The sequence below is a fragment of the Lynx canadensis genome, chromosome B4 (assembly GCF_007474595.2).
Source record: "Lynx canadensis isolate LIC74 chromosome B4, mLynCan4.pri.v2, whole genome shotgun sequence".
Lineage (NCBI taxonomy): Eukaryota > Metazoa > Chordata > Mammalia > Carnivora > Felidae > Lynx > Lynx canadensis.
The window spans coordinates 115,775,981-115,799,057 of NC_044309.1; the positions used below are offsets into that span (position 1 = coordinate 115,775,981).

A 23,077-nucleotide genomic window follows, 5' to 3' on the forward strand; every position below is an offset into this window, starting at 1 on the left:
ATTACCTCTGGAGGTGGATATTTTTCTTTAAAAATTTTTTTTAATGTTTATTTTTGAGAGAGAGAGACAGAGCATGAGCAGGGGAGGGGCAGAGACAGAGGAAGACACAAATCTGAACCAGGTTCCAGGCTCTGAGCTGTCAGCATAGAACTCACAAACAGTGAGATCATGACCTGAGCTGAAGTCAGATGCTTAACCAACTGAGCCACCCAGGCACCCCTGGAGGTGGATATTTTTCTGATCCCTGGATTATATTTGCCTCCCCTGGGACCTAAGAATGTCTGTTCTTTTAGGTACTGGAGATTTTCCTCAATTATCTAGTGATCCTGGTTCTAAATTCATATTTAATAGTAGGCACTAAAGACCTGAACAGAAACCCCACGTATATGTATGTATGTATGTATGTCTGTATATATGTGTGTGTATGTATGTTTATATATATATATATACACATAATATATATATGCTTATATATATACATGTATATATATAATTTGGAAATTAGTTGGCTTCACTGAAGAGTAATAAAGTAGCAAAGAGGCTTTTCATCAAGGTACAACCAAAAGTGAGTACCTGGAGATCTTTTCTCTAAGGCCAATTAATTTCTCTGAAGAAAAAAATCCTGGCAGAGAAGCCTGCTAATAAGTCAGTTAGTCTCTCTCTACCTCCATTTTGTTTTCTAAGAATTTACTGAATTTGCTTTCCTTTGATTTCTTGTTTCCTGTTTCATTTCTCATTGTGTGGTTACACTTTACACATTGTGTTATTTTACTAAGACTTCAGGAGAGAAAATAAATTAATAGTTAATCTGCAGTTTTAGCTGAAAGTCTTCAAACTGAGTTGTAAATAATCCTAAAATACTGGATATGGAAATGTTTTCCATGCATTTCCCTTCCTAGAAGTACTTTAATAAATTCTGTTAGAGATTTCTTAACAGAACAAACAAATGGATGACCAAACACTCTGAAATCAAATAAATCGACATTTTTAATGTAGGTCACATTTTAATAGAGTTTTAAAAATACTTCCAAATATAACTACAAATTTATTCAGGAAAAATACCTGAAAGAAAAATGTATCTTAATTAATCATTAGTATACTATTTTAAAGAATTATTTTCCTGAATCCTTGGCTTACTTCAATGGGTTTATAAAGATATAAACCTACTGATTTTTCCATTTGAATATTTTATACTAAATGTAGCTTTTCCCAGTTGATAATTATAAATAAAACTGTTGATAAAAATTACATTTAAAATAGGGGAAAAAATTTCCCTTAATAAGTTGGTAAAGACTGGAAGTTGATACTTTTAAACTTCTGATTTACTATAAAGTAACAATTAGTAAAATCCACATCCTCCCCTAAATTCAGCTTTTCTTCTGTTGCAAAAATCTTTATAAAAATGTACTCTGAGTGCAATAAAATCTCCATATTTTTAAAAAATCAACAAATAGATAAACCAAAATTCATTATGACAATCAGAGCAAGGAAAGATTTAACAGTTAATCAGGTTTGCTGAGGAAAACATTACTGTGGAAGGCATCCAGGGAGTCTAAAATGGTTTTGTTGTGGCAACAAGGCTTCAGGTTGATGTGCATACTCTTGTTAAAATAGCTTTCCCTCCTTTAGGGTGAAATATCAAATATCAGTGCATATTCCTTTACATGTTAAAAAATGTAAATTTTTGAAAATTACCAATTTGCTTTAAAATAATTGTTTAACTCACCTTGAAAACACAGATTGGCTATGAGAAATCCATTATTTAACAAATTGGGTATTTCTAAGGCCCTAAAAGAAACTGGCTAAAACTCATGGAAGGGTCAGGAAGTTATAATGCAGGTCAGGAAACAGGGAGAGAAGTCAAATGCCGTTTGTGGAATGGAAAAGCAATAATTTTAATATCCAATTTGAAATACTGAAACATTTGGGGCTCAGTCTCTACTACTTTAAAACATAGCAGTAAACCAAAAATATTAAAACATGAACCCTACCTCATTCTCAAAAACAATTTTCTGCTACATACATAAATAAAAAGTGCTTGTAACTAATAACATACAACACTAAAAAAAGTCTTGAGATCATAAATGGCCTATGTCTCATTGCCAGCAATGAGAGTGGTATATGCTAAAGGTACCATAATATTTACAAAAGACAAAAAATATATATATTCAGTTATTATTTCCTATGGTTCTAATGTTATCATTATGCCACTGAGAATAAAAGAATCTTCTTTTACGTGGTAATTAAAACAGATTATATATTAAGAGTAAAATGCAAGGAAATCCTCCTTAGGTATTTCTGACAATTAAGTGTTTGTACTAGTTCATAATGAAAAATATGAATAGAACACAATTCTGGAAAAAAAAAAGACTAATTTATTTGTTTTATAAGATAAAATATAATAAGAGATCTTAGGGTAGATGCCAAGAAGTGACAGCTTAAGGTGTCCTCTTAACCAAGAATAAATTCATAATATTTCTTATTCACTTAAATAAGGCAGGAAAGGAAATTCTGATTCCTGATACCTGCCCAGTCACTTCAAAAATTCTTAAGAAGTTAAAATAAAAACACCTTGGTTTTTGGTTACTCTTTAAAGTCAAAATTTCCAGATACCCTGGAAGTAACTAGTTTAATTTGGTGTCATTTTGTGTTCCAGGAAAGAACAGTAAGTTTACACTGATATCTCAGATTTCAAATGCTGTGACCAATTATTTGTGAGTTATAATCTGCAGGTTCCATTTTTAAAATATGTGGGATGACACTGTCAATTCGTACATTGCCAATGAGGCCTTTGAAAAACAATTCTTCAGTGATAGTAGCATTCATCAATCGCAAAGCTGGTAATCTAAGTAGTAGTCTGGACAACCTGAAAAATAAAGGGGAAGGAAAAAACAAGGGGTAAATAAAAAAGATTTAGTAGAAAACTAGGAGCAATTTCTGCATGTACCTGGTTGAAGTCTAATTTAATAAAGATCTAATTTTCACCAGTTAAAATAAAAACTTAAATAAAATAAAAACTTAAATAACTTAAAATAAAATAAACTTAAAATAAATAACTTAAAATAAAACTTAAATAAAAACTTATTCTCGGGGTGCCTGGGTGGCTCAATTGGTTAAGTGTCCGACTTTAGCTCAAGTCATGATCTCACGGTTTGTGAGTTCGAGCCCCGCGTCAGGCTCTGTGCTGACAACTTGAAGCCTGCTTTGAATTCTGTATCTCCCTCTCTCTTCCCCATCCCTGCTCATGCTCTGTCCTCTTTCTCAAAAATGAATAAAATTAAAACAAAACAAAACAAAACTTAAGTATTCTCAAGCCTCAGAATACATGACAATCATCTGGCTATAAGTGCAGTCTGACAGACTTCACTGGAAAGCCTTGCTCTTAACTGCTACACTGTGTTGCCTCCACTTGGTCATATGGACCATGGAACTAAGTTATTAAAACACAGATCACATTATACATTTAAGGATGGCTTAGAAACTTGGGGCACCTGGGTGGCTCGGTGGGTTAAGCATCCAACTCTTGATCTCGGCTCAGGTCGTGATCTCACAGTTCGTGGGATTGAGCCCCACATTGGGCTCTGTGCTGACAGTACAGAGCCTGCTTGGTATTCTCTCTGTCTCTCCCTCTTTCTCTGCCCCTCCCCTCCATGTGCATGTTCTCTCTCAAAATAAATAAACTTAAAAAAAAAAAAGTGGCTTAGAAACTCAGTTGAGGTTATAAGAACAACAATATTTTGTGTTATGAGGACACATGGGGCTCAATGGTAATCAAAAAGACAAATGGAAATGGTAGAGCAGGCAACAGTTACTACTGGGAAGAGCACAGAATATGGAATCAAGACCACTGGGTTCAAATCTTAATTCACCTGCTCCCCTACCTCTGTGAATGTGTGTTAGCCATCTCTCTGTGTTATGATGAAGATTAATGAAACGATCCCTGCCAGTTTCTATGCTATTGAGGATCTTAAAGGCAGGCCCATACCTTGCATGAAGGCATATTATAAGTTGAAAACTGCTGCTAATTTATTATTATTTTTAAGTCTATTTTTGAGAGAGAGCATATGCATGTAAGTGGGGGAGGGGCAGAGAGAGAGGGAGAGAGAGAGAATCCCAAGCTGACAGCACAGAGCCCCATGTGTGGCTTGATCTCCTGACTGTGAGATCATGACCTGAACTGAAATCAAGAGTCAGACACTTAACTGACCAAACCACCCAGGTGCTCTGATAATTTATTTTTAAATAAATCAGAATGTAAGAAACTGAGAAAGAGTTCCAGCGATCAGTCAAAGCACCTGGAACCTAATGGAAGAGAGGTCAGCAAAAACTATATGTCAAAGAGGAGGAACAATTTAATTTGTATAATGAGGTATAAAACAAGTTTTGAAACATTAAAAAACTGAAAGCAATCACAACAAAACCAACAACAACAATAAAAACCATTCCAAAAAGCTTGGGTATGTTTATCCCGCCATAGTCTAAGGTCTTGTACCCAAACATTTGAGACCAACTGAAACCAGGATTAAGTCACCTTCCTGTAGCCAATACTCTCCTCCTCAAATTACTCAGTTCCTGTTTGTTCCCAACAGCTGAGCTGCAGCAATAAAGCTGGTAGGAAGCAGGGTAGGAAAACCGGTTAGATAAACTAAGGCTGATGTTTCAAGGTGGAACTGGCTTATAAATCTATTACATACTACCTATAAAATGTTATTTTATTTTTTTAAAATGTCTATTTTTGAGAGACAGAGCACAAGTGGAAGAGGCGCAGAGAGAGAGGGATACACAGACTCCGAAGCAAGCTCCAGGCTCTGAGCTGTCAGCAGAGTCTGATGTGGGGCTTGAACCCTGGACCGCAAGATCATGACCCGAGCTGAAGTTGGACACTTAACCAACTAAGCCACCCAGGCACCCCTGTAAAAAATTATTTTATGCAAAACATTCTTTTATTAGTTTGAAGCATGTAAAATTAAGAATAATATTAGTAAACACATTTATATAGCCCTTACTATAAATATATATACTATATATTACATAGATGTATACTATATATGTAACATACTATGTAGTAGGCACTGTCCTAGGCTATTTACATATATGAACTGATTCAACCACTATACCAATTGTAAAAGGTGGGTACTGTCTACATTTAATAGAGAAACTGAAACACAGAAGTTGAATAACTTGCCCAAGGTCACACAGCTAGGGTCAAGAGTCAAACCCTGCCTGGTATTCTGGCTCTGAAAGCCATGTGCTTCACTACTACTCTCCAAGATGGTTTCCTCTTCAAAAACGGAGTTGGATCTTCCAAAAATTTTTTTCAAAGGACGTTATCAAGAAATACCTTGGTAGAAATATCATAAACCAAATTTCTAAATTACCTATAAAATAGCCGAATGGTGTTTTTATTCATTCATTCCTATTTTTTCCCTTTTACTAATAAAATCCCTTATTTCAGTTGAAGAAAACAGAGTTTGGGCACTAGAGTTATACAACCTGGGTTCACAGGCAGGCCCTGCCATTTATGTGTAACCTTGAGTAAGTTATTTAACCTCTCTCTTCAGTTTCCTTATAGCATTGTAAGAATTGTGTGAAATACTACCTGTTAATCACTCACAACAATGCACTATTGCTTTTAAAAGCATTAGCTATTTCAAAGGTCCATGGTGACCAAAACACTGAATTACTCTTGGGATGGAAAAAAAAAATAACAGATTCACAAAAAATTTTAGTATGTATTTAATTAACTAATTTAACTTGTAGATACCTGTAGGTGTCATCTGGGTATGTTTTGGTTATATAATCTTGGAATTCCACATATGCCTTTTCCTGAAATTTCTCAATTTGTTCCATGTTTTCTAGGCCTGGATGATCTGAAACATCGAAGAATATATTGTTACCCTACTTCTAAATGCTCATTTAGTAAGGTACAGAGTGGGGCACCTGGGTGGCTCAGTCAGTTAAGTGTCTGACTCCTGGTTTTGGCTCAGGTCATGTTCTCAAGGTTTGTGAGTGTGAGCCCTACCTCAGGCTCTGTGCTGACAGTGTGTAGAACCTGCTTAGGATTCTCTCTCTGCCCCTCCCGCATGTGCTCTCTCCCTCAAAATAAATAAAAAAAAAATATTGAGAATATTTAATAAAATAAAATTACATTGTATCAAATCTGTGTTCTCTCAAACTTAAGGAAAATGAAGGTGGCAAATTGGTTGTGATTAAAATGTAGATATATGTTATTAACTTACGTGAAACATTATAAGAAACGGTTAAAAAAAAAAAAAGCTTTAATCATCTTATTGGAATCACTGAGTGTAAAAAGCAGGTTTTCTCAGATAATTTTATTATGATGCACAGGAACAGAAATACATACCAAAATAAAAAACAGAGTCTAAAAGAACAGTCAATTTTCCTTATTCAGAAACTGATCATTGAACTTACTGTCATTTTACCATATGTGAAAGCTACAAACTGTCAGGAAAACAGGAGACATTTTTCTACCTGTTGGTAACTCTAATCAGATGTTTAGAAGTTTAACCCATTAACAAAACAATACTCATCTTTCATTTGCCTATTAGCGATGCCTAGCAAAATATGCCGAAGAATTCAAATGCTGATGTGACCATAACTATGTCATTTCGATGATTTCTTCAACTTTCTTTCTCATACTTAGATAAATGTCTAACATCCATAAAATTCACTGATTTAAAGTGTATAATTCAATAGTTTTTAGTATATTCACAGTTACGCAACCATCATCCCAAAACATTTAGAACACTTTAGATTTTTGTTACCCCAAAAGAAACTCTGTGCCTGTTAGTGGTCACTTTCCATGCTCCTCACTCCTTAGTCCCTGGTAACCACCAATCTATTTTATGTCTCTACGGACTTGCTTATTCTAGACATTTCATAGAAATGGAATCATATAAAATGTGATCTTTTGTAACTGGCCTCTTTCACTTAGGATACTGTTTTCAACCATGGTGTAGCATGCATCAGAATTTCATTCCTTTTAATGGCGCAATGATATTCTGCTGTATGTGGATATGTAGATGTTACATTTTGTTTATTCATTTGTTGATGGACACTTGGGCTGTTTCCACTTTAACTGCATCATTTTACATTCCCATCAGCAATGTGTGAGGGTTCCCATTTCCCCATACCCCCAGCCACTGTATGGTAAATAAGAAGTAAATGTTTATGTAGTACCTGGACTGAAGAGTACTATTGCCTTCAGGTAGGCATATTCATATCCATCAATGCAGAGTTTAACCATGCTGTTGCAGAACTCCTGTAGTTTAAAGATGTGCTCCATCAATAATTTTCTTCTTTCTGTTGACATTTTATCTTTAATTAAAAACAAACAGACAAAAGCTTCTAGTTTTTGGCTAAAATGTGTATCTATTTTTACCCAAGACATTTCTTTCTCAATAATTTCCAGTTTTGAATACAGCCAATCTATAAATGTTTAAAATTCTGTATCACTGCAAAGATGAAACTAATTAATGATCTTCAGATAGTGCTCATTCAAGAAAAAAAGCTGTTAGTAAACAAAACAAAAACCTCAACAAATTTAGTGTTTCCTTTCAAGATACATCTTTGAGAAGATAAGCTGTAAAGATAACCTCCTGAAAAACTGGCCTACAAGACTCAGATCTTGATAACAAGATTTAATTTAAGCTTAGAGTTTTTAAAAATTACCAACACTACTAAAGTAGAAACAAATACTTAGCAAAAAACACTACTAAGACCAAAAGAAAAGTTGAATAGTTTTATAAGAACTTTTAAAATTTATAGTGTTTAAAACACATCTGATTAGTCAACCATAGCTTTAGTCAAAGTAGGCTGTGTATAACTCATTACAAATTCATGAGAAATGAATCAAGACCAGGAGTCCATAAGTAAGATAGGAATGTAGTGCTACCTTCTAGCAGGATCTACTGTTGATGACATTAAGGTGATTTTTCTGCCCTCAAACAGGAAATGGAAGATGACTTAAAAATAATGTATGGGAATGCAAGCTGCTGCAGCCACTCTGGAAAAGAGTATGGAGGTTCCTCAAAAAACTAAAAATAGAACTACCCTACGACCCAGCAATTGCACTACTAGGCATTTATCCATGGGATACAGGTGTGCTGTTTTGAAGGGACACATGCACCCCCATGTTTATAGCAGAACTATCAACAACAGCCAAAGTATGGAAAGAGCCCAAATGTCCATCGATGGATGAATGGATAAAGAAAATGTGGCATTGGGGCGCCTGGGTGGCGCAGTCGGTTAAGCGTCTGACTTCAGCCAGGTCACGATCTCACGGTCCGGGAGTTCGAGCCCCGCGTCAGGCTCTGGGCTGATGGCTCAGAGCCTGGAGCCTGTTTCCGATTCTGTGTCTCCCTCTCTCTCTGCCCCTCCCCCGTTCATGCTCTGTCTCTCTCTGTCCCAAAAATAAATAAACGTTGAAAAAAAAAAATTAAAAAAAAAAAAAAAAGAAAATGTGGCATATATATATACACAATGGAGTATTACTCGGCAATCAAAAAGAATGAAATCTTGCCATTTGCAACTATGCAGATGGAACTGGAGGGTATTATGCTAAGTGAAATTAGGGAAAGACAAAAACCATATGACTTCACTCATATGAGGACTTTAAGAGACAAAACAGATGAACATAAGGGAGGGGAAACAAAAATAATATAAAAACAGGGAGGGGGACAAAACAGAAGAGACTCAAATATGGAGAACAAACTGAGGGTTACTGGAGGGATTGTGGGAGGGGGGATGGGCTAAATAGGTAAGGGGCACTAAGGAATCTATTCCTGAAATCATTGTTGCACTATATGCTAATTTGGATGTAAATTTTAAAAACTAAAAAATAAAAATTAAAAAACAAAAAGTACACACGCACAAAAGAGTTGGCACTCAAAAAAAAATAACTAAATAAAAATAATGTAAAACATGCTAAGGAAATATCACATGACTCCCAATTTGTAAATTATTCCTGAATTCAAAAAGCAGTTCTTCCCATTTGAGGATGGGGCACGCTTGTGGTTAGTCACAAGCCAACCTGAAGTTAAACATTTGTAAATCAATGACTGCCTATCTCCTCAAATAAATGAAAGCTGTAATCATCTTGGCATCAAGAAAAGGAAAGAGAGTCAAGATTGTTCTGGGACTGTTTAAGTGAGAGAATATATCCCAATGAACAATTTTGTTGTGCTGATTTGAAAATATTTTTGGGTGATTAATGGATGAATTTATCAAAATGTAGAAATTATCTCAAGCAAAAAGGGTGCTGGTACCTAAAACATTAATCAGATATTTAACTTCTACTTTATAAAACTGATGCTCTCCCCTCCTCTTATCTCCTAGAAAAGGAAATAAATAAAATGCTCCTTACCTTGCTGAAGGCTACCGTGAAGACAATTGACAAACGTTGCTAATATAGTTGCCACATTCATCACTTGCCAGCACTGGGCAAGACCAAGAGTAAAAAGTTCATTCCAATACGCTTTCACCAAAGATATGCTATTTTCTTGCCTATTAAAACAAACACAACACATATCAGATATTAATATGTATTTTATAAACTTTACAACTGATTCATCTATTTAAAAATAAAATATTACTTAACTAAAATTATTCTAGAAGGACCAATTGGGCATGGACCTGGGTCAATTCTGTCTTATATAATGAATAGCAACTGATGAGGAAGGCTTATAAATTTAAATATTAGCTAGCTTACTAATTAATCAGCCAGTTTATAAGAACAGTTGTAGGTAGTATTGCAAACTAAAAGTTAGGGCTTTAACCCCACATTTCATGGAAACAGATGGAATATAGATTATTTTAAAAAATATTAAAAGCAAAAGCATACATTTAAAAACTCTCCCAAGTTTTCTTTCGGTTTAAATTCAGGTAAGTGCTTTTTTATGTAAGGGTAACTAGAATGATTTGATGATAGGTAAGCAACCAACTTCCTGGGAGAAATGGTTTGTTCTGTATGTTTCAGATAGGATATTAGTATCCCTATAAATGAGATACCTAGGGGTGCCTGCTCATTCATGCTCTGTCTCTCTGTCTCTCAAAAATAAATGTTAAAAAAATTTTTTATTTTTAATTTAGTTTTATTTACTTAAAAACAATTTTTTTTTAGTATTTATTTATTTATTTGTGAGAGAGAGAGAGAGAGTGTGAGTGGGGGAGGAGCAGAGAGAGAGAGGGAGACAAAGAATCCGAAAGCAGGCTCCAGGCTCTGAACTGTCAGCACAGAGCCTGATGCGGGGCTCAAACTCACAAACCACAAGATCATGACCTGAGCCAAAGTTGGATGCTTACTGACTGAGCCACCCAGGTGCCCCCCAACTGCAACTTTTTTTTTAAATGAGATAACGAGGATTTTACTAGGAATAATGAAAATAAGGTCCTTTCCTGAACTTCTGAATAAGAAATTTCAAGAGCATGAGGGAGTAGAAAAAAATATTGGAATAGAAGTCAACCAAGGTTTTTAAACCTACATCATCCACTGATTATCCATTTGAAATCTGGCTAATAAGATTCTCAGGTCTCAGCTGCTTAACTATATAAAATGAAGAGACACTGTATGTCCTACACCCTGCTCAATTACTACAAGATGCAAACTTAAGAGTTAGGTGAGTAGGGCATAAAATAAAGTATATGCCAGGTAGTATTCAAGGCACTGGAAAAATAGCAATACATAGGATGGATTAAGTCTGCCTCCACGAAAAAGATAAACATAGTAAAGAAATATTATTTCACATATTTTATATAAATATTATACACACATGCATATAGTTATACACACATTAAGTTAGTTTCAGGTAATAAAAATTCTCATTATAATAGGATGATGCATCAAAAAATGGGGAGTGTTCAGATAAGGTGGCTAGAGAAGGTCTGTCTGAAGGGCTGACATGTGAGTAGAGAAAGCTGGGAAAGAACTTAAAAAGCAAAAACACGTAGGGCAGTGCCAATTTGTTTTGCAAATCAAAATTTATTTGAAAGTGAAGTTTAAATAAAAAGAAAATCAGTATTTTCAAATGTCCATATAAAAAATGATGTAAAATTTCAATCTTAAAATCGAACAAAATAAAAGAGAACAAAATACTATTTTCATGTATCAGAAAACAAGGATAAAAATCCAGAATTGAGGAGGGTGTGAGAAAATAAGAATTCATTCTCACACAAGCACTGCTGATGTATTAACTGGCTCAACATCTTTTTGGAGGACAATTTAATAGTACCTATCTTTCAAAAAAATAGAACCTATTTTTCTATAGGTTCAGCAACCTCTTCGACTCAGCAACTCCTTTTGTAAGAACATATTTTATAGAACTACTCAAAGTAGGCAAAAGTATACATACAATGCAACAATGCTTATTGTAGCAGTGGATAGAATAACAAAGAAAACAAGCAAGAACCTAAATGTCTACTAATAAGGAATAAGTACGTAAATAATAAATCCTGTAAAAGGGAATACTAGGCAACCACTAAGAATAAATTTACATGTGTTGACATAGGAAGAAATCCATCATCTAAGTGTAAAAAGAAAGGCAAAGAATATGATATGTAAGTATATATATGATTATTATTTCCGCACGGAAAAGATGCAGTAGGATGCCAAACTGTTAATATTGGGGTTAGTTATCTCTGGAGAATGAAATTTTACTTTATGTTTCTATACTCCAGTATTTATTTTTTTGTTCATTTATTGATTTTGAGAGAGGGAAAGAATCCCAACCAGGCTTTGTGCTGTTAGCACAGAGCCTGACATGAGGCTTGATCTTGATCCCACGAACCATGACATTATGACCTGAGCTGAAATCAAGAGTCTGATGCTTAACCAACAGAGCTACCCAGGCACCCCCTGAAGTTTTATCTTTATTTATTTATTTTTTAAATATTTATTTTGTGAGAGAGTGCATGTGGGGGAGGGGCAGAAAGACAGGGAGAGAATCCCAAGGAGGCTCTGTGCTCTCAGCAGAGCCCAATAGGGGGGTTGATCCCACATGCCATGTGGAGTTGGATGCTTAACTGACTGAGTCACCAAGTGCGCCTGATTCTGAAGTTTCCAAGAGGAAACAGTTAACCAAAGTAATTAGTGGACACAAGAAAGGAAAATGAATACAGCCAATAGACCAAAAAAAAAAAAAAAAATCAAAGCTCTTACTGGCCTGTGCTACACCTAGTACTAAGAAAGTACTTTGACATTGTCGTAGGAGATTCAGAGAAAAGGTTAAGGAGTAACTTTGCAGAGGGTGAGAAATAACAAAATTGTTTTGAATACCTTAAGGGAAAAATGATGAAAAGTGGCAATTGAGAAATAAGCCACATTATTTTGTTTCCAAAGGAAAAGTAAAAGAGCTAAATATGGAGATTAATTCTGGAAAGATATCTATATTTACATCTTCATCCAAAACAAAACCCAAAATATCCTTGTATTATATATAGTTAGCCATGCTTTTCAAATACGTTTTCAGAAAGTTCATTAGGAAAGGAAAACAGCAAGTCCAGTACTGCAAAGTACTGGGTCAGGTAATTTACATTCATCATTCTCAGCTAAGTAGCCTATCCAGCAAGAAAGCATTTCTGCTTCTAATTTACAGATGTAGAAATGGAGCTGTTAATTAAGTAGCAAAGCTAGCAGATAAATAAATCCAGCATTTGAACCCAGGTGTTCAGGTGTTCATAGTCTATGTTTTTGTGTAATTCACAACAAATTTTAGCAAGTAAGATGCTAAAGTGCAATTTCACAGTAGACTCCCCATTTATAGCTAATATTTTGTGATGGTAACGGCATGTTTGCTGTCAACTTTCTTCAGTTAAAAACAAATGATTATTATAATCACATAATAGTACCTATTTTCAAAACATCTTTCCTTTGAAAAGCAAAAGGAGCTGGACAGAAGTAATTAATGTATCAGGTACACCAAAAGCAATGCCCGTGTTGATAAATAAAAACACTAGGTTGCATAACAGTAAGTGGGTCAACTTCTTTTACAAATAGGTAGAGGTACTTGTCTCTAACTATTGTACTATACTGTTAAGTTCATTAAAATATGTACATAGTACTCATAATTAGAGATCAGATCATCGTTTACACTATTTATTTTGATAAAGTAACAGGACTTTGGAAGTCACTTATGCCCGGGGATAACATAACCATTTGTCTTCTTCACAAATAAACCCAAGGCATTGTACTTTACCTAGCAGCATTTGTTTGAAAGGAAGGCATGGTCCTTAGAGAAAAGTAGTCAGTGATAGGGCAATAGAGCTGGTTTTAAATCCACAGCTATAGTAAACATTACTTTGTTTCAGTGGGATTTAAAAAGATTCAACTTTAAGGCTCAGCATTTAATGGAAGGTTTCTTGAGTTACTCAGCAAATAAAATCTCCTACAGCAAATAGTGATGGTTTAGAACTTTTGGTTATATGACAAGAATCTAGGTAGACGGGACTGCTGACAAATCATGCCAAGTGCCCATAACTGAACCTACTACTGTGTAGTCATCTAAATTATGCAGACAGAAGTGAAAAACAACTGAATTCCTGTAAGTACTGAGACTTCAAATCTTGTAACAGAAAAGTAATATCCTTGTAAAGCATAAAGTACTATAAAATACAAACAGTATTAACCACCTACTGTTTAAGATTCTTGAAACTACTGTTCCCTTCCATTCAAGTAAGTTATCAACACAAACTCAACTTTTAGAAAATGATTAATGTTGCTTATCTGTTTCTGTCTGTATAATTAGGGCTTTGTTTCCAAATTTTGTGTCTATAAATAAAAATGCAACGAATGTCAGTTTCTAGGAGATTCAGAGTAGTGTTTATTACCACACAACAGGATTCTCCACCATTAGTACTTAGCCTTCTTCCATCTGATTAAATCAAATTACAAATTATCTAGATGCGTATAGTTAAGAGTTTCTGTAGCAATTAATGGCCTCAAATACTATACCAATGGTTAATTCTAATTGCAAGGAATCCTGTGGCTGTTACATTGAAACCAATTTTCAGTACAGGTCACAGGGAAATGTGGCTGCCAATATAAAATTGTATTATGATTGGAAATCTCAGGCTTTATTTTTGGTTTCTTTAACATTTGGAGAATGTTTCCATAGGATAATCAAACTTAATTTAACAGAAGTACTTAAGATCAACAGTGTTATAAGATCAATGGTGTTATATGTAAATTTATATATTTTAATTTTTTGTTAAAAAAGACTGAAGTAATTCTGAAAACTCTGTTATTTTGAGAGAAAGGGCTAACAATAGTTTTAAAGGTTAACCATTTAAATCCAGCTTTCAATCTATGTAATTGTATTAGTTAAGTACTGTGATTTAACTTATGGTATATCCAACACTAAATTATAAACCAAATTATGGTGGGGTTTCTATGTATGCTTTTTTTTTTTTAAATCTTTATTTATTTTTGAGAGAGAGACAGCTTGTGAGCAGGGGAGGAGCAGAGAGAGAGAGGGAGACACAGAATTGGAAGCAGGCTCCAGGCTCCAAGCTGTCAGCACAGAGCCTGACGCGGGGCTCAAACTCATGAGATGTGAGATCATGACCTGAGCTGAAGTTGGACGCCCAAACGACTGAGCCACCCAGGTGCCCCTCTATGTATGTTTTTTAAAGTCATGACTGAGATATGCTTCTTAGTTATATTAAAAAAATATTCTTTAAGAATAAAGGATGGGAAGTCATTGCTCCTATTTGGCAAATGGGAGAACAGATGTATAGGATATGAAAGTGTATTGTTTACGAAATCATATTGGTGAGTAAGGTCCTGTGACTAGAAAAACACTTTTTTAACTATGAGCTTATTTTTCCATGGTCTCTTTGTCTCTTCATACTAGTTACTTTAAAGTAATCTAAATAAGCCTGGCAAATTTTAGGTAATATTGATGGAATACAGATTATTGATATGTTCCTCAGTGGTAGGTACTTCTAAATTATCAGAGTGGTACTATGGGGTTTACATTTTCTTCCCCTTCCCCACTTTTTGTAACCACAGTTGGAAAACAACTTTTTCTACTTTTAAACATATTCAGCTCCTTATTAACATGCCTGAGATGAACACTAAACAGGGGGTGGGAGGGAAACAACAGCCCAAGACATACCTACAGCCTCCCAATCTTCAGGTCAAAGATGGCCTATTTCAAATGCTGGCCATGATTTATCAGCTCCACTGCACACATTTCATTTGAATTATTAACTCAAATTATGAAACATGGATACCGTTCCTACATAAAAAATAATATAATACTAATTGCCATAATTTGTCATATAAATAACAAAACTTTAAGTTATAATGTTATACCATTTTCTTCCTTTAATGCAAATCCATCCAATAAAAAAGTTCTTGCTTAGTGTATATTTGTGCTATAAAACCACATTTATACTCAAGGACTTTAAAACACTTACCCTAGAGCCTGGAAGGAAGGAATCGAAAGTGCCCAATGCATTGATAAGAACAGCAGTCTGGAAGCAGACTCCCCAATGTAGTGCACATTCAGGTACTCAGGCATAGGAGAAGGCATGGTGAGCTAGCGTGAACAGGGACTGAGGTAAATGATCTTATGACAGTTCTAAATTATAATTTCTTTGAAAAATATCAACATATCACATAAGTTTGATATAGTCACCAAAGGCAAATCTTGAAATAATCCAAGTCACTGAATTTTACAGCTAAAAACAGGATTAAGAATGAGTAGATCATAGCTGCTAACAAAGCAATATTTAGACAAGCAGAATCCTACTTAATATCAATCGTGATATTCTTCGGTTGTGTTTTTATTAAAAAAAATTTTTTTAATGTTTATTTTTGAGAGAGAGAGGGACAGAGTGTGAGCAGGGGAGGGGCAGAGAGAGGGAGACACAGAATCCCAAGGAGGCTCTAGGCTCTGAGCTATCAGCACAGAGCCTGACATCCTGATGTGGGGCTCGAACTCATGAACCGCAAGATCATGACCTGAGCAGAAGTCGGACGCTTAACTGACTAAGCCACCCAGGCGCCCTTCTGGTTGCGTTTTTAAAAGTTACTTTCTGTCTTGGTCTACCAATGTGTTTTTTTTTTTTTCTTCTCTTCCTTTATTAATAATGATATACCACAAATTCAGTTGAATGAGCAATCTTGTATGTTAAATATTCCTTTCATTCAGGCTGTGGGGAATAACAAATTTAAATCTTACACAATCAGGAGAATAATAAGTGAACTGGGCCTGCTGGTGCCATCTGGGCAGTGCCTACTCCCAGATAAAGGGCAAGCTGTGACTCGAATTCCATACACTGAAAACATATGTCAGTTTGGGCTAAAGACTGCCTGCTCTATTTTTCAAAGAGCAGGTTCTGTGTGAAATCTCCCCACTTAATAACTACAGGTAAAACAAAATGTGTCTGTGGCTATAATACAGTCAGTTTGTACTGCTGACCTCAGGTAGTGATTTTATTTCATTTTTTAAAGTTTATTTATTTATGAGAGAGAGAAAGAGAGCGAGTGAGAGTGCATGAGCAGGGGAGGATCAGAGAGAGAGGGAGAGAGAGAATCCCACGCAGGCCCTGCACTGATAGTGCATGACCTGAGCCAAAGTCAGATGCTTAACCAACTGAGCCACCCAGGTGCCCCTCAGGTAGTTATTTTAAATGCACGCCAACTGTTGAAAATAAAGATCCCACATTAAAACACTTCTAGGGGCGCCTGGGTGGCTCAGTTGGTTAAGCATCTGACTTCGGCTCAGGTCATGATCTCACGGTCTGTAAGTTCGAGCCCAGCGTCAGGCTCTGTACTGGCAGCTCAGAGCCTGGAGCCTGCTTCAGATTATGTGTCTCCCTCTCTCTCTGACCCTCCCCCATTCATGCTCTGTCTCTCTCTCTCTGTCTCAAAAATAAACGTTAAAAACACACACACACATTTAAAACACTTCTAAAAGTATTTTTGAAAATCTTGTTAAAGAGCACTTTTGGGGCTCCTGGGTCACTCAGTTGAGTGTCTGACTCTTGATCTTGATTCAGGTCATGATCTCACGGTTTGTGGGTTCAAGCCCCATGTCAGGTTCCGTGCTGACAGTACAGAGAATGCTTGGGATTCACTCTCTCCCTCTCTCTCTGCTCCTTCCCCACTAGGGCTCTCTCAAAATAAACTTAGAAAAAAAAAGCACTTTCACTGCTATAAATGAAATGTAATTTCACCCATAAGAAACACTAACCTAAATTTCTATTACTAAGGAAAATCCTCTATGCTATAGACAGTCTACTCTGTAGACAATTAAAATTAGTGAGATAAACTGAGATGTAATAGCATTGAAAAAAAAATACCTCACAGACATCTAAGTAGAAACAACTGTGAAACAATCTCTAGGTGACCCAATATATGTTAAAGAGAGAGGGACAGTGTGTGTGTGTGCGCACATACATACATATGTATATACACAAAGGACAGGAGGAAATCTACCACACACTTAACAGTGGCTACCTTGGCAGGGGTGGGGTAGGTGGATGTACCCATATGTATTTTTCTGGGGAATGGATATATAACTTTAATCAGATTCTCAAAGTTGTCTGTGATCACAAATGATCAAAAAGTTTTCATTAAAATGATATAAAAGTTCTCCATTTTTATAAAAATGTAAAAATATGAACTGCCTTTATTAGTATCAACAATTGTCTTACCTATTTATAAATGGTGCCAACTAATAAAACAAGAGAAATTAACAGTTGAAATTCTATGCATGGGAAGAATGAATTCATGTATGTATGTATGTATGCATGTCTGTCTGTCTGTGTTTATTAAAAAAATATTTTAAAGTAATCTCTATACCCAACATGGGGCTCAAACTCACAACCTTGAGATCAAGAATTGCATGCTCCATTGACTGAGTCAGCCAGGAACCCCAAGAATATTTTTTAAATGCTTGAGAAATGTTTACTGGAGTAGTCAATTAAAATGCCATTATTTAAGACAATTCTTAAGAGAACTGTAGGCAAGCAGATATTAAACATTTTAAATGTAATTATTAGGATGCAACTGTTTCTACACATAAGTATATAAAACACAAACTGGGAACTATCATACCTTTTCAGAATTGCCCAAGGTGATTAGGGGGGGAAAAAGCCTGAAAGATTAGGGGAATTACCAATGATTACTAGTTTTAGGGGGGGAGGTGTAAGATGCAAAACAGTAATTGTTTAAACAAAACAAATAGATTAAAATCACTTTAAAAAAGGTAAAATAGTTACAGTATTAAAATCAGATATAAGGGCAAAAAGATACAGATGTACCTCGATTGATACAATAGTGGTGGTAATGTTGAGAATTTTCTGTGCTTTAATCAGAAAATTGAAATCATTTGCAATATAAACTAGAGGAATTCACTATTTAAAGTACTGCCATGTTGTGTCATAAAGAGAAGACATATCTTCTATCTGTTTCACATACTTAATTTTCTTAAAGCAAGATATACCTCTAGCATTATGAATCAGTCAGTTATGGCTGAAGAAACAAGAATTTATTTGACAAGTCTTTTAAATTGCAAAGACAAAGATATCTTCCTCTATATAGAGAAGATAAGTTTCTACTATAAAGATGTTAAAGAGATTCCCAAAAATGCCTGTGAAATTTTAGGTTTATAAATGAATCATACACATTGAATTTATTCACATTTAATATATTGAGATGATTTTTAAAAGTGTTGACATCAACTAGGCTACTCATTTTAGAAGTTCCTTGTCTACAATTATGTTTCTAGTAGTTTCTGTAATTCTGATAATAGGCTAAATGATAGCTTTTAAAACATCGTTTGAATTGAGTTAGGAGATCTGAATTCTACTTCCCAGCAGTCACTAATTAGTTGTGTGACCCTGGATGACACATTATAATATTATAATTCAGCAACCACTCACTGAGATCTTGACAACCCCAAGATCAAGAGTCACATACACTACCAATTGAGCCAGCCAGGCACCCCAACTGAGATTTCATTGTGAGGTATGAAGTTAAGTGCTCAAGTCTCAATATAAGAATAAAATGGAAACAAAATGAGCTATAGAAAGGGCTAAAAAAGGGATGGCACGCCTAAGAAATGACAGGCAACAGAATCAGAATGTGGAACGTCCTAAAATGTCATGAGTGTGGCTCTCAAACGGGTAATGGGAAGCTAAAGAAGGCTTGCTGGGTAGCAGAGTAACATAACCGGACTGATTTTTAACACACATCACTTTGCTACCAGGGCACAGGACAAGATGAAGAGACTGGAAGCAGAAATATTACTGTAACAGTTTAAATAAGAAATTTTAAAAGGCCTTGAAATATGGTGATAAAAATGAAGAGGAAGGGAGAAATTAAAACAAAAGAATAGTTAGGATTCAACTAGGGAATGGAGGGGAGTAGGATGGGGGGGAGAATGATGATGACTCCTAAACATCAAACATGGTGACCAGAAGGATTGTGATTTTCATACTGAGATGATACAGAGAACAGTTTTGAAAATCACCTACCTCTGCCTCACACACTTATTTCTAACTGCAAATTCTATCCACCTTGATTCTTTGTGTAATCACAATGCAAGAATCAAGAATAAAGTACACGACGGGCGCCTGGGTGGCTTGGTCGGTTGGGCGTCCGACTTCGGCTCAGGTCATGATCTCACAGTCTGTGAGTTCGAGCCCCGCGTTGGGCTCTGTGCTGACAGCTCAGAGCCTGGAGCCTGTTTCAGATTCTGTGTCTCCCTCTCTCTCTGCCCCTCCCCTGTTCATGCTCTGTCTCTCTCTGTCTCAAAAATAAATAAATGTTAAAAAAATTAAAAACAAAAACAAAAACAAACAAAAAAAAGAATGAAGTACACGAAATCACACCAAAAACTGAGTTTAATAAAAATGTTAAATATTTCTATAGTCTTAGATTCTCTGGAACCAAAATCCAAGTTGCATTATTAGACTATTTCTCCTTTCTGTTTTGATTGCTTTGAATAAGACTCTGAAAACCTCCAAATCGTTTTTCATTCACAAAATGACAATAAAAATCCGAACCTTCACAAGGGACTGTGGTCAAATTTAACAATGCACACATAAAAGCACGCTGCAAACTACACAGTACATAAAAATGCAAGACAGGAACAAAATGTTACTTAGCCCAGATATTAAGAGATTAAGTGAGTTTCTGATTACAGATGTCAGGTTTTGAAACTCATGACCATAAAACCTCAATGAGAAAGCCAACCATGACAAAGTGCTGAGCTGGGAAGTGTGGGAAAACGGAAAATCTGCAAACAAGACTTTCACAAAGTCTGCAAACAAGAATCAGAGAAAAAAGGAGCTGTTTTTTGTCTGGGGAGCAAGAAATTTAACAGTGCTTATTCTGAGGATACTGAGCACAGCAGGTCAAAAACTGCACAGAAAAAAACCGATTCTGGAGAGAGGAAAAAAAAGTTCTAATTTGCCTAATTTGTCTGTCCATATCAAATATTTGAAAGAAAAATTTTGAGGACCAACAACAGTAAAAAAAAGGACTACTTCTACATTTCTATAAACTTTTTCCTTGTAATCTTCTTCCTTTTACCCCCCCTTTCTTCCCATTTAAATCCAAAGGTAGAAAATAAAACTAAGATGACAAAAGCAGGTATTTTATTTAGAATAAGAAAGAGCAATGGGGGGGGGGGGGCTGGGTGGCTCAGTTGCTTAGGCATCAGATCCTTGATCTCAGCTCACTTCATTATCTCATGGTTTGTGAGATGGAGCCCCAAGTCAGGCTCTGTGCTGACAGCGTGGAGCCTGCTCTCTCTCTCAAAAAAAAAAAAAAAAAAAAAAAAAAAAAGAGCAATGTGGAAAAAATCAGTTTTGCTTTGCTCCACCTTTGTCCATAGCTCCTACCATAATTTTTTAAGGATAGCATTGATTATTCCTATTGTAATTTTTAATAGTCCCCATAAAAAGTTTTTCTTTACAGTACAAATAAAGCATTTCTAATTTTTTTCATATAGATTATCTTTGGTAAAATTTTACATGAAGATTGGTTTCACTGATATGTTTTACTGATTATATAAAGTTACAGCAATTATTAAGTCACTGTGAGTTTTCTCTGTGGCTATTTCTACCAAATCAAATTTTATAAATGTAAATTTTAAAATATGCAGTTTTAGCCAATGCTAGATTTGTGTTATTTCTACCAGTCACACAAACATTTATTTGATAACTGTGTATATTTTCATTAGAAATCCATGGAAACTTATAATCTACAGTAAAGTTAGTAGCAATTTCCTTCAGATATTCCAGGACTTGCTATGACTGCTTTAAATCACTTTGCATATGATTTTCTAACAGTACTCATAGCTAGTAAAGATAAAGAATGGTTAAAATGGAGGGATCAAAACATCAAGATCTTAATGTAGGGCCTCAATGGTTAGTATTGCTATAGCTGTAGTCCCAACATTATTTGCATGACAAATCAAACACTACAAAATTATTTTCTAACATTCTACATGTATTGTTTCCATCCTACATGTATTTAGGAGAGTAAAAAAGGAACTACAAATGTACCTCCTCCAAAATGGTTAAAAGCCAAAAGTTAAAATGTGTTAACTAATTTTTACCTTCTTAAAATAATACTGAAAGCTAGCTAATTGGGGCAATACATAATAATGGAGTTCTCTCTGGGTCTTACATATGGCTTTGCACTAAAGTAGTAGGAGGTGGGCACTGAACAAAACCAGGGTATTCAATACATCATGAATGACAATACTAGTGTTAACAACAACAGCAACATCCAAAATTTATGTCTAAATGTTCTAAAACCTAGCTCTTATAGACTTAAAATCATGAAACGATATTATAACCATGATTTATAAACAGGATGCTTTAATGAGCTATTATTTTATATAGTCAGATGTGTATGTTTTAGCTGCTATTCTGAATTTTATCAGGAATATTTCTGACTTTAAAAGCACAACAAATATACTTTGATTTTTGAAAGGAAGATTAAAATCAAAATGGTAACACAACATAAAAATTACATAAAAAATATATGGAAATACCCTGAAAGCTACGTGTGAATCGCTGAGAAGTGGCCCCTCTTTTTCGATGTAATTTATGTTTGAGTCTCCGGCAATTAGGTGTACGCTTCCTTCCATGCCTTCTACTGCGTTCTGACAGGCTGTGCTCTCTCCAGGATTCAATGCTTTTGCAAGAGTATCAAATGCCCTGTAAGGAAACATCAGATGCTGTGAGCCTGGCCAATCTCCACAATAAAATAAAAATTCTACATAAAATTCTGGAATTAAGATTTAGGCCTTAAAAAAATTGTTTAGAAAACAAACCTTTGGAGTAGCACTGAGTACTCTATTTCAGTGATAGCTATGACTGTCTCCAAAAGCAACAAATTAAACTTCAATATATATACTATGAAAAACTATATTAATGTATTATCAGAGAACTAAAGTCTTTAAGAAATCTTATGTAATTATGAGGAAAAACCCTTATACTTTGGTCTAAAAATATGCTTTTATGTTATATGTTATGTTATACATTTGATAGTACAAGATATTAGCCCGTTTACAGTACTTACAGAAGTTATTTAGAAAGAACAAGGGCAAGAACTTATGTCAACTTTACTATATTCTACACGACACAAAGTTATATTTTATTTAAAAATTCAGAGAATATTTTAAAATTGTGTTAACACAGCTACATCTGAACTGTAAGAATTTGAGATTACGATGGCAAATAATGAACTAATGTTAGCAAATAATTACTTAAAATAGCCCTCCATATTTTTCAACGAGAGGCCTTTTAGTTTCTTAAGATTTCAGGTTCAACAAAGTACTTATTGAGACTCTTAAGTGCAATTTCCTCAACATTTACATAACGAGCAGTGTAAAAAAGCCTGAAGAGATCTGGGTTCTACATCTCATGTATTAATATCAAGAGAATGAAAACCAGAATTCTGATACAAGTTTCCTGAAGCATAACTTAAAACTGTAGTTTATTCAATGAAGTCATTTATTTATTTATTTTTAAGTAAGCTCCATGCCCAGCGTGGAGTTCAATGCAGGGCCTGAACTCACAACTCTGAGATCAA

The 23,077-nt window shown here is 35.1% G+C and overlaps 1 protein-coding gene across 8 annotated transcripts in view; it reads right to left on the reverse strand.

The window, feature by feature from the left end:
• Positions 1–969: 969 nt before the first annotated feature.
• Positions 970–23,077, reverse strand: part of NR2C1 (nuclear receptor subfamily 2 group C member 1) — a 47,314-nt gene continuing 25,206 nt past the window's right edge. For 6 of the 8 annotated variants that reach the window (XM_030323425.1, XM_030323419.1, XM_030323420.1 and 3 more), the window contains 6 exons: positions 22,035–22,200; positions 15,436–15,557; positions 9,386–9,525; positions 7,201–7,338; positions 5,765–5,870; positions 970–2,866 (listed from right to left, as the gene is read on the reverse strand). In XM_030323425.1, the coding sequence (XP_030179285.1) occupies positions 2,692–2,866; positions 5,765–5,870; positions 7,201–7,338; positions 9,386–9,525; positions 15,436–15,557; positions 22,035–22,200 (847 nt within the window). In that variant the 3' untranslated portion in view covers positions 970–2,691. The remainder of the gene's footprint in view (positions 2,867–5,764; positions 5,871–7,200; positions 7,339–9,385; positions 9,526–15,435; positions 15,558–22,034; positions 22,201–23,077) is intronic. The other 2 variants (XM_030323424.1, XM_030323426.1) reach the window with 2 other exon arrangements.